This window comes from Phoca vitulina, unplaced genomic scaffold (genome assembly GCF_004348235.1).
Source record: "Phoca vitulina isolate PV1807 unplaced genomic scaffold, GSC_HSeal_1.0 scaffold10, whole genome shotgun sequence".
NCBI lineage: Eukaryota > Metazoa > Chordata > Mammalia > Carnivora > Phocidae > Phoca > Phoca vitulina.
In genome coordinates, this window is record NW_022589713.1 from 15188755 (window position 1) to 15200868 (window position 12114).

General features: G+C 34.6%; 1 protein-coding gene across 2 annotated transcripts in view; it reads left to right on the forward strand.

The window, feature by feature from the left end:
- Nucleotides 1-11767, forward strand: part of ATR (ATR serine/threonine kinase) — a 97399-nt gene extending 85632 nt beyond the window's left edge. Inside the window, exons 42-47 of one of the 2 annotated variants that reach the window (XM_032408540.1) lie at nucleotides 784-934; nucleotides 3585-3741; nucleotides 3856-4009; nucleotides 5152-5303; nucleotides 10198-10303; nucleotides 11404-11767. In XM_032408540.1, the coding sequence (XP_032264431.1) occupies nucleotides 784-934; nucleotides 3585-3741; nucleotides 3856-4009; nucleotides 5152-5303; nucleotides 10198-10303; nucleotides 11404-11577 (894 nt within the window). In that variant the 3' untranslated portion in view covers nucleotides 11578-11767. The remainder of the gene's footprint in view (nucleotides 1-783; nucleotides 935-3584; nucleotides 3742-3855; nucleotides 4010-5151; nucleotides 5304-10197; nucleotides 10304-11403) is intronic. The other variant, XM_032408541.1, reaches the window with a different exon arrangement.
- The last annotated feature ends 347 nt before the right edge of the window (nucleotides 11768-12114 follow it).

Sequence of the window (12114 nt, forward strand, 5' to 3'; positions counted from 1 at the left end):
TAGTTTGTTTATTTCATATGGTTTCAGAATTATACAAAATACTGTTTATCCTTACCTAGAATAACTCAGAATTAATCTGATGAGATGTAAAAAGCTTTCTTCTGCTAGGAGACAGTTTTTCAAATGAAGCCATAATATTAAATTGCAAGAATAAAATGACATTTTGAGGATATTATAAAACTCATACTTTTTTGTTTAGATAATCAAAATTAGGGGTGCCTGGGTGGCTTAGTCGGTTAAGCGTCTGCCTTTGGCTCAGGTCATGATCCCAGGGTCCTGGGATTGAGCCCCATGTCGGGCTCCCTGCTCAGTGGGAGGCCTGCTTCTCCCTCTCCCACTCCCCCTGCTTGTGTTCCCTCTCTCGCGGTCTCTCTCTCTGTCTCTCTGTCAAATAAGTAAATAAAAAATCTTAAAAAAAAAATTAAACAGCAATCTTGGTGCCTAAGGACTTAATACTTCAGTAACATCTATGAAGCAATAAAAATTTAAAGAACATTTTGTCATTGTTAAATATACAGGTATAATATTTTGAACACAATATTACATTAACAGTGAATAATTAAAACGAGAGACTTGCCCAAGGCTTTTTTAATGATTTGGAAAAAGACTATAGATACTATCCCAGTAGCTTCCTTTCCTACTATTCTGAAGAATTATTCATCTATACCACATAGTAAACTTTCACGGAGTTTCTTTTGCTATGAAATGAATAATCTTTAGATATATTTGACATACATTTGGAAATTTTGAATTTTTAAGTTTATGTGTGTTTTTTTTTAATAGTGCTTAAGAAAAGATGCAGAATCTCGTAGAAGAGAACTTCATATCCGAACATATGCAGTTATTCCCCTGAATGATGAATGTGGGATTATTGAATGGGTTAACAACACTGCTGGCTTGAGACCTATTCTGACCAAACTATATAAGGAAAAGGGTACTAAAATTAATTCTTAAAATATAAATATATAATATGACTATAAAATCTGCCAGTATGTATAATTAATATTAACATATGTTATTATACCTTTTTTTTTTATAAGCCATAGTAGAATTTCTAGGTCAAATGAGATTCTATATACACAAGTACTTATGTGTTTTTCTTCCTAATGTTCTAATCCCTTCTTTATCCTAATTATATCTTTATTCCAAAAGAATTTGATGTAGCTTATAAGAATGTATATGAAAATTTGTTTTTCACAAAGATATTGGTTAGCAATTTTGAAACTACTTCATGTGTATACTTACCTTTAGCAAATAAATATCTATATGTGGATAATGAGAGCTACCTTTTTCACTGTGAGAGAAAGAAAAGAAAAGGGAAGCCTAAAATAGAGTATTAGATTGGAATTAGAGTCTCCACCTGGCCAGACCTGGGATAATTTGGGCAACAAAATAATGATATAGTATTAGGTTATAACTCATGGAATAAAATAAATAGACATGAATCCACACTGATATAAATAAATAATAAATAAGTAGGGATGTAGGAACAGTTCTTCCTTACAATAGAATTGCCGTGAATAAATGTAGAGAAAATGATGGAAATAGAAAATCACCAATTAGCAAGTACCACAGTAATAATTGTTGCAGGCAGTGAATATCAATGGATCCTGAAATGAATGAGCAAAAGTATGATGAGAAGCAGGTTATTTGTAGGGTCTCAAAGTATCTCCTCACAACATACTTATTGATTATAAAGGGAAAAAAATAGTAACTTTACAGTGGAGAAACAAAAATATAACTGGTTAGAACTCTTAAAAAATGTCAAGGTAATGAAAGACAAAGACAGAAATTTCCCAGATTTGAGGACATTAAGGAGACATGACAGCTGAATGTAATATGGGATCCTGGATTGGATCCTGGCCCAGAAAAAAAGACAGTAGTGGGACAGTTGGTGAAATTTGAATAAGGTCTGAAGGTTAGTTAATAATATTGTAACTATCAATTTCCTAATTTAGGTAATTGTGCTATTATTATAAAAGACATGAACATTAAGAATAGCTGGGTGAAGAGTATATGGGAATTCTTTGTGTCATTTATGCGATTTTTTGTAAGTCTAAAGCTGTTTCAAAATAAAAAAATTTTAAATGCCTATGATGCAGTACATTAAAAGTAAATAGATCAAGTTATCAGAATAAGGTAGAAAATAAGTGTATTCGTTTCCCTAGGGCTGCTGTAACAAAGTACTGCAAACAACAGAAATGTATTCTCTCACAACTGGGGAGGCTATGAGTCCAAAATCTTGGTGTCAGTAGGGCCAGATCTCTGATAACTCTAGGGGAGAATCTCTTCCATGCCTTTCTGTCAGCTTCTGTCTCCAGCAATCTTTGACGTGCCTTAGTTTTATAGATGGATCACTTCACTCTTTCTCCTCTCTGTCATCACACAGTGTTCTCCCTAAGTCTATATGTCTCTGTTTTCTCTTCCTATATAATATTTTATATACTAGTCATATTATAATAAGGGCCCACCCTAATGACTTCCTCTTAACCTGATTACATGGGCAACAGCCCTCTCTTTCAAGGTCGCATTCACAGGTACCAGGGGTTAGGACTTAAATACATTTTTTTGAGGGTACAGTTTAACCCATAACAATAAGTGATATTGATAAATTACTATATTACTGTGCTAAGTGTGTTATATACTTTATTGTTTATTGTTAATAAGTCTGATTATCCCTATTTTATGTACAGTGCCAGAGGTTAAGTAACTTATCCAAGTTCACAAAGCTGATAAGTTGCAGAGCTGAAACTCAAAGACTGGACTCTTATTCCAAGGAACTTGCTATTGACTATTTTATTGGAAAGATAAAATATTGTGTGTGTTTTAGTTATTGTTTTTGGATTTTTAAAAGTATTTAAAAAAATTTTTTTTAGTATCATGAACACACGGGAATTATATAACATTTGAGCCTAAAAACCTCAAATCTCAAACTTGTTCATAAAACTTTTGGCTGTGCTTCGGGTGTAAAAAAGCACCAAACCAGGGTGGGCCTAAAAGGCACTTAATAGACCAGAGTAATATCGCCCATCTAATACACGCTCACCATTGTATCAGAAGGAAAAGTTCTTCTGTATCTCCAGATGATTTGCATTGTACAAGATTAGCTCAAGAACGAGGTACACAATGAAGCTTATAGGCTAGCATTCACACAGAGTAAATTACTTCAAAACACCACTGTAGGTTTTTTATAATGATTCTGTGTGGACCTATACTACATGCTGAGGAACGGAGAAATCATTATAATTTTAGTGAGGGCTGCAGCATTTTTATAATTCCAATTATTTTATTTAATTTATTTAATTTATTAATCCAATTTAAATTGGATTTATTCTGAGTGATACTTTCTAGAATTAGTTGATTCCAACAACGTTAGTTTTAGTTGACATTAATTTTCATCAACAAGAGGCTTCACTTTGGATAAGTATAGGGAAACATAATGTGTTATTTTATTATAATAAGATAAGTTTACCTATTTGTTCTTGCTTTTGTATAACAATTTGAATAAAAATAGATGTTTTTAAAAAAATTACCCATTTTCTTATTTGGCTTGTGTGGTTAATGGAAACCACTCCACCTTGCAGGAGTTTATATGACAGGAAAAGAACTTCGCCAGTGTATGTTACCAAAAGCCGCAGCTTTGTCTGAAAAACTCAAAGTATTCCGAGAATTTCTCCTACCCAGGCATCCTCCTGTTTTTCACGAGTGGTTTCTGAGGACATTCCCTGATCCTACATCATGGTAAGTTACCAAGAAGATAATACATTGTTATGGTTTAATGTTTTAAAAAATATTTTAGATTTATGTTGCCTCATGTGGCATAAGGATATTTGATAAGCATTGTGTTTTCTTTAGGTACAGTAGCAGATCAGCATACTGTCGTTCCACAGCGGTTATGTCAATGGTTGGCTATATCCTGGGGCTTGGAGACCGTCATGGTGAAAACATTCTCTTTGATTCTTTGACTGGTGAATGTGTACATGTGGATTTCAACTGTCTCTTCAATAAGGTAAATGATGTGACTTACTCTAGTAATTGTATGTTTACTCCCAATTTCCTTTCCTCAACAGCTGTTTTTCCTAGACATACCCATTGGTTGCAGTTATAGTCACAGTTGAGTCACACTGAGAGTTTGTTGACTGGTTTTGATTGGTGGATCCCTGAGTCCTCAGCAAAGCAACTTAGGATGAAGAGAACTCAGAAGAGTGATACAGTAAAATCAGCCCTGAACTTGAAATCCAAAGGTTCAAGTTCTGACTCAGTTCTTAGTTATGTGAATATGAACAGATCAGTTCATTTTACTGAGACTCAGTTTTAGACAAAACAGACCTGGCAGCATATCAGAATCATCTAAGAATTTAAACAAAATACACAGATATCTAGCAGACATCCTAGGAGATTCTGTAGGTTCAGAGTGGGGCCTGGGAATAAATTAAGGTGGTTGGACTCTCCCTAAAGCTCCGTCTAATTTTCCAATGTTATGATCCTAGAAGGCAGACAAGTAGGCTAACTCCCTATTTTCTTCATCCCCATTCTCTGTGGATTACCTTCTGCTGTCACAGGAAACCAAGAAAGGTCACAGATACACATGAGATCAAATCAGAAATAAACCACTAGTATATGTTAAATCATACAAGAAAGGAATTTAGGGAAACTCAGTAAGTTTGGGGATAAAAAGGCCTTATGGAAGGTAGGTTGAGAATGGCAGAAAATAAATGAACTGGACTTCATTATATTATATGTTAACATATTCTGTCTGAGGGATATGAGCATCTAACATTTGACTGTTTCTTTCCTTTCCTGCTTTAAAGTGAAAGTCTTAAAAAAGAAAAATATAAGAATATTTGTTTTTATTTTATATTATTCAAGAAGAGCAGTAAGGAAGTTAATATGAGACTAAATGTTGAACGCATAAAAATTTCTCTATAGTAATATTCACTATTGTAATTCAGTGACTGGTGAGCATCCATCCTCTAGATCAGAGGTAGTTATATGGCTTCTTCATGATAGAGGCCTTTAATGTAGTTAAAAATATAAATATTTTGAGGGTATCTTTGCACTTTTAGAGTCTAGACATGAAGATCTAATTTTTTTGCATAAAGATTTAAAATTTTAACATTGTGACTTTTTAATAAAATGCATTGTTTTAAGGGAGAAACCTTTGAAGTTCCAGAAATTGTTCCATTTCGACTGACTCATAATATGGTTAATGGAATGGGTCCTATGGGAACAGAAGGTCTTTTTCGAAGGGCTTGTGAAGTTACGATGAGGCTGATGCGAGATCAGAGAGAGCCTTTAATGAGGTAATTACCTATGTTTTGTAAACAATTTAACAGTAATCTTGAATGTAATTATTGGTTCCTAAATATGTTTTTTTATACTAGAAGCCACTTTGCATTAAAGTAGATCTTTTTAAATAATAGCTTTATTAAGGAATAACTTACAGTTCATTGCAGCATTATTTACAGTAGCAAGACACAGAAGCAACCTGAGTGTCCATTGATAGATGAATACACACACACTGTGATAATATTCAGCCATAAAAAAGAAGGAAATTTTGCCATTTGCAACAACATAGATAGACCTTGAGGGCATTTATTCATAAGTGAAATAAGTCCTACAGAGAAAGACAAATACCGTGTGAGATCACTTGTATGTGGAGTCTTAAAAAAATAGAACTATCTTATGATCTGATCTGGCAATCGCATTACTGGGTATTTACCAAAAGAATAAAAGAACACTAATCCAAAGGGATACATGCACCCTGATGTTTATAGCAGCATTATTTACAATAGCCAAGATATGGAAGCAGCCCAGGTGTCTGTCGACAGATGAATGGATAAAGAAGATGTGGTATATATACACAATGGAATATTATTTATCCATAAAAATGAAATTTTGCCATTTGCAATGACGTGGATGGAGCTAGAAGAGTATAATGCTAAGTGAAATAAGTCAGAGAAAGAAAAATACCATATGACTTCACTCATATGTAGAATTTAAGAAACAAACAAGGGAAGGGAAAAAAATAAGAGAGACAAAACAAGAAACAGACTCTTATTATAGAGAGCAATCTGATGGTTACCAAAGGCGAGGGTCGGGGGGGATGGGTTAAATAGGTGATGGGGATTAGGGAGTACAGTTGTCATGATGTGCACAGGGTGATGTATGGAACTGTTGAATCACTATATTGTACACCTGAAACTAATATAACACTGTATATTAAGTAACTGGAATTAAAATAAAAACTTAACAAAACCTGAGCAAATAGATACAGAAAACAGTGGTGGCCAGAGGTTGGGGGTAGGGATGGGCAAAATGGATGAAGGTACAAACTTTCAGCTATGAAATAAGTCATGGGAATATTAACTATGGTACAAACTTTCAGCTATGAAATAAATAAGTCATGGGAATATTAACTATGGTGAACATAGTTAATAATACTGTATTGTATATTTGAAAGTTGCTAAGAGAATAGATATTAAAAGTTCTCATCGCAAGAAAAAAATTTGAAACTTTGTATGGTGATGGATATTAACTAGATTGTGGTGATCCTTCTGCAATATATATACAAATATCAAATCATGTACTCCTAAAACTAATATATGTCCATTATGTCTCAGTTTTTTAAAAGATGTAATTTACATACCATAAAATTCACTCTTTCAGAGTGTGCATTTCAGTTGTTTTTAGTGTATTCCCAAGATTGTGCAGCCATCACTGCTATCTAATTATAAAACATTTCATCACTCCCAAAATAAATTAGCAGTCACTCTCCATCCCTACTCCCCTGCCATCTTCTAGCAACCACTAATGTACTTTCTGTCTTAATGGATCAGCCTATTCTGGGCATTTCATGTATAAATAAAATCGTACAACGGATGGCATTTTATGTCTGTCTTCTTTCCCTTAACGTGATATTTTCAGGGTTTATCCATGTTATAGCATATATCAGTAATTCATTCTTTTTTATTGCCTAATAATATTCCATTGTATACCACATTTTGGGTTTGTTTGTTTAAGATTTTATTTATTCATTTGAGACAGAGAGATAGAGAGAGCAAGGGGGAGGCAGAGGGAGAGGGATAAGCAGGCTCCGCACTGAGCCAGGAGCCCAATGTGGGGCTCGATCCCAGGACCCTGGGATCATGACCTGAGCCAAAGGCAGACACTTAACCATCTGAGCCACCCAGGCACCCCTGTATACCACATTTTCTTTGTCCGTTCATCAGTTAATGGACATTTGGATTGTTTACATCTTTTGGCTACTGTGAAAAGTCTGTGTATATATGTTTTCAGTTTTCTTGGGTATACCTGGGTGTAGAATAGCTGGGTCACATGTGAACTCTAAGCTTAACATTTTGAGGAACTTTCAAACTGTTTTCCAAAGCAGTTGTGACACTTTACAATTCCACTGGTAATGTATGAAGGTTCCAATTCCTCCACATTCTTAACAACACTTGTTATTTATCTTTTTTACTTTACCCATCCTAGTGGGTGGTATCAAGTGGTATCTCATTATGGTTTTGGCTTGCATTTCCTCAATGACCAGTGATGTTGAACATCTTTTCATGTGCTTATTGGTCAGTTGTGTATCTTCTTTGGATAAATATCTATTCAAATACTTTTCCCATTTTTAAATTGGATTTTTTTTTATTGTTGAGTTGTAAGAATTCTTTACATATTTTGGGTATTAGATCCTTGAGACATACATAATTTGCAAATATTTTTCTCTATATGTGGGTTGTCTTTACTTTCTTGATGATGTCCTTTTTAGCATATAAGTTTTTACTTTTGATGATGTTCAATTTATCTATTTTTGTTATTGTTACTTGCTTTTGGTGTCATTTAAGAAGCTATTGCATAATCCAAATCATGAACAGTTACACCTCTGTTTTCTTCTAAGCATTTTATAGTTTTACCTCTTATATTTACTAGGTCTTTGATCATTTTCAGTTATTTTGTGTTTCTAGTGTGAGGTAGAGGGTCCATATTTATTCCTTTGAATGTGTATATCCAGTTTTCCTAGCACTATTTTTTGAAAATATTATTCTTCTCCACTTAATTGTCTCGGCATATATTCAGGAGTTTATTTCTGGACTCTCAATCTTATTCCATTGATCTCTATATCTAACCATATTCCTACTACACATTGTCTTGATTACTGTAGCTTTGTAGTAAATTTTGAAATTAGGAAGTATGTGTGCTCCAGGTTTTTTCTTCTTTTTCAAGATTGTTTGGCTATTATGGGTTCTTTGCATCTCCGTAGGAATTTTAAGATCATCTTATTAACTCAAAAAGTCAAGCCTGGATTTTGATAGGAATGGCATTGAGTTGTTAATCAGTTTGAGGAATATTGTCATTTTAAAAATATTAAGTCTTATGAACTATGAACGTGGGATGTCTTCTCATTTATTTAATTCTTTAATTTCTTTCAATAATGTTTTGTGATTTTTAGTTTTCAAGTCTTGTGGTTTTTTTATTTTTTTTTAAATCACAGTTGTTTTTTTTAAGATTTTATTTGTCAGAGAGACTGAGAGCACAAGCAGGGGGAGCAGCAGGCAGAGGGAGAAGCAGGCTCCTCACTGAGCAAGGATCCCAGTGTGGGACTTGATCCCAGGACCCTGGGATCATGACCTGAGCCGAAGGCAGGCGCTTAACTGACTGAGCCACCAGCCGTCCCCAGATCTTGTATTTTTTAAAAATGTGCTTTTTAAAATGCTATTCCAAATGGAATTTTTTATTTCATTTTTGCACTATTCATTGTTAGTTTAGAAATACAACTGATATTTGTATATTTATCTCATATTTTGCAAACACTGCTGAACTCATTTATTAGTTCTAATACTTATTTTTGTAGATACCTTAAGATTTTTCTCTCTCCAACATCTGCAGCTAGATAGTTTTGTTTTTTCCTTTCCGATCTCATGCTTTTTTTTTTTTCTTGCCAATTGCCCCTAGCTAAATGAATGTCAGGTAGACAAGGTGAGAAATCTACATCTTTGTCTCATTCCTGATTTTAGGGGTATAGAAGTCAGTCTTTCACCATTAAATATGATGTTAGCTACAGGATGTAGTTTTTTTAAAAGGACTTTTAAAGCTCATTTATTCACCTTCTTTCTTTAAAGCTCTCTACCAGACATTTTGGTAGAACGTATTGGTTAATTAGACATAGGAAAAGGCAAATTCTCTGCAAGAGGAAGTACAGCCTCTTGTGAAACACTAAGAGCCCCTATCCAATCTGGGGAAGTCAGGAAATAATTTCTGAAGGAAGTAGCTGAAACCTTAATGATAAATGGAATTGACCACACAAAGGGGAAGAGAGTGTTCTGAGTGATAGAAATATCAAGGCAAGTGAAGGCCTGGACTGCCTAAAAAATGTAATTCTGTTTTCTAGAGGGTACACTTCAAGTAGATGGTGCTGTGATGATGGCACAGATGAGCAGGGCTAGATTATGAAAAGTCCACCTGGGGCTGGTTTACACATGTAAATCTTGCTCTGAAAACAACCAGAAGTCATTGGGGGTTGGGGTAAGAAGCAAATTTAAAAAGAAGAAATGAAATTCATCAGATTTTGCACTGTAGAAAAATTATAGTTGCAGTCTGGGCTAGAGGCCAGAAAACTAGTTAGAGGACTGTTTGAGTAACTCAGGAAGAAATAATGGTGCATTGGATGAGGTAGTGACAGTAGAGATGAAGGTAAGTAGATTCTAAAGGGATTTAGGAGGTAGAATTGAGTGTTAAGAGGAAGGAGAGGCAAGGATGATTCCTAGACTTTTGTTTAGGACAAATGGGTGAATAATGTTCTTTACTGATTTGGGGAACACAGGCAAAATAGTTTGGGAAAGGGGTAATGAGTTTTGTTTTGGAAATACTGAATTTGAGGTGCCTGAGTAGGTTTTTCCATAGGTAGTTGTATTTGAAGTACACAGTATGCGTTTAGAAATGGCACACAGAACTCATCTTACTCTACTCTCCAAGGACACCTCAGATCCCCCTCTATCTTCCCTCTTTTCTTTCGACCCCTCAGTCCAAAACAGTAAGTTCACATGTCTTACTGATGCAGTACTAATGTGTGTTATAAGAATATTACCATTAGCTTCTCATCCTTCACTTATTTTTCACCTACATGTTGACTGTAGCGGCACTTCTTTATACAGAGATAACATTGTATCATCATATTTGTTTGCATTTTAGTGTCTTAAAAACTTTTCTACATGATCCTCTTGTGGAATGGAGTAAACCAGTGAAAGGGCATTCCAAAGCACCACTGAATGAAACTGGGGAGGTTGTCAATGAAAAGGTTAGTAGAAGGTGTAGTGTGATATGAGCTGACATAATACGTCTCTGTCAATGAGAATTGATTCTAAATACTGTCATTGAATTGACTGGCCATTGAACTCTGAAATCTAGTTCTTTTTTTATTTTTATTTTTTTTAGACAGAGAGGGAGGGGAAGGGACAGAGGGAGAGGGAGATAGAGAATCTTAAACAAGCTCCACGCCCAGCACTGAGCCTGATGTGTGGCTCAGATCTCACAACCCTGAGATCATGACCTGAGCCAACATCAGTAGTCGGACGCTTAACCAATGGAGCCACCCAGGTGCCCCTGAAATGTAGTTCTTTAGTGTGAAAGTGCCAATAAGTTTTCTTTATTGTCATTACTAATGTTAACATTATTATCATTTGTGTAATGAAGTTCAAGACACACTTGTTTAATTATAGACAGTTTGCAGTTATGGTATATAGTGGGAAAAACTTGGAACACAGATTGCCTGAACTTAGAAAGCAGCAGCAGGTCTCAACTTTAATATATAGCAATTCACTCCTTAACTAACATTAGTTGAAGTTTCAAAGTTTGCAGATAATCATTTTTATTAAGTGAGAATAGATTGAGGATTGTTATTCTAATACAACATTCTCACTTTTGCATTTTTATAAGCTTTCCTATTGAGAGAAATGTGTACCTTTCATTCCAAGTAGCTTAGAATTCCATTTGCACATAGTAACATAATCTAAATATTAGGCATTTAGAGTATTGTTGCTATGATTAGAATATTCATTCAAATGTTTAAGTCCTAACATTTCGGGGTAAATTTTTTTAATTATTATTTTTCTAGAATTGTAATGTGGAAGAGAGTCCCCAGTATTTCACATAGTCCAGAAAAATGTCCATGCAGTTGATGCTAAATCAATATTGCAAGCCTCAAAATCAGTATCTCAAGTTATTGCATTTGTTTCATTTCTTCTCTCTTTTGCCTGTTTTTGCTCCTAAAAAGGGGGTGATGATTTGTAAAATGACATAAACATTTGTCAAACACCAGAAAAGTAGTAATTTCAAATTATCAATATCCAGGTGTTATTAGGTTCTTAGCACTTATGATTTTCAATTTCTTCTTATTAGGCCAAGACCCATGTTCTTGACATCGAGCAGCGACTGCAAGGTGTAATCAAGACCCGAAATAGAGTGACAGGGCTGCCACTATCTATTGAAGGACATGTGCATTACCTTATACAAGAAGCTACTGATGAAAACTTACTGTGCCAAATGTACCTTGGTTGGACCCCATATATGTGAAATGAAATTACTTCAAAGAATATGCTAATAATCTAAAATTAATACATTTGGTATTAACTGTGATTGTATATTCAGTTCCAAAGTACAGCATAAGTTTATGTTCTCGGAGCAACTGGTATTAACTCCCTTATTGTTAATAATATTTAAAATAATATATGTCGTTGATAAGAAATAAACTGCTTTCTTTTTTTTTTAAGATTATTTATTTGAGAGAGAGCACAAGTGGGGAGGGGGCAGAGGAAGAGGGAGAAGCAGACTCCCCACAGAGCAGGGAGCTTAACTTGGGGCTCCATCCGGGGACTCTAGGATCATGACCTGAGCCAAAGGTAGATGCTTCACTGACTGAGCCACCCAGGTGCCCCTAAACTGCTTTCTCAATATATATTGTTCATTATAACTGGAGAAATGGAACATCTTATGTTTTTATGCTCTAAAAGATGTATTTGCAAGAAACAAGCCAGCCTAATTTCATTTTATAACTTTTATTGATTTTCTTTTAAGTACTAGCTAGCAAAAGGATTCATTTGAACAACAAAA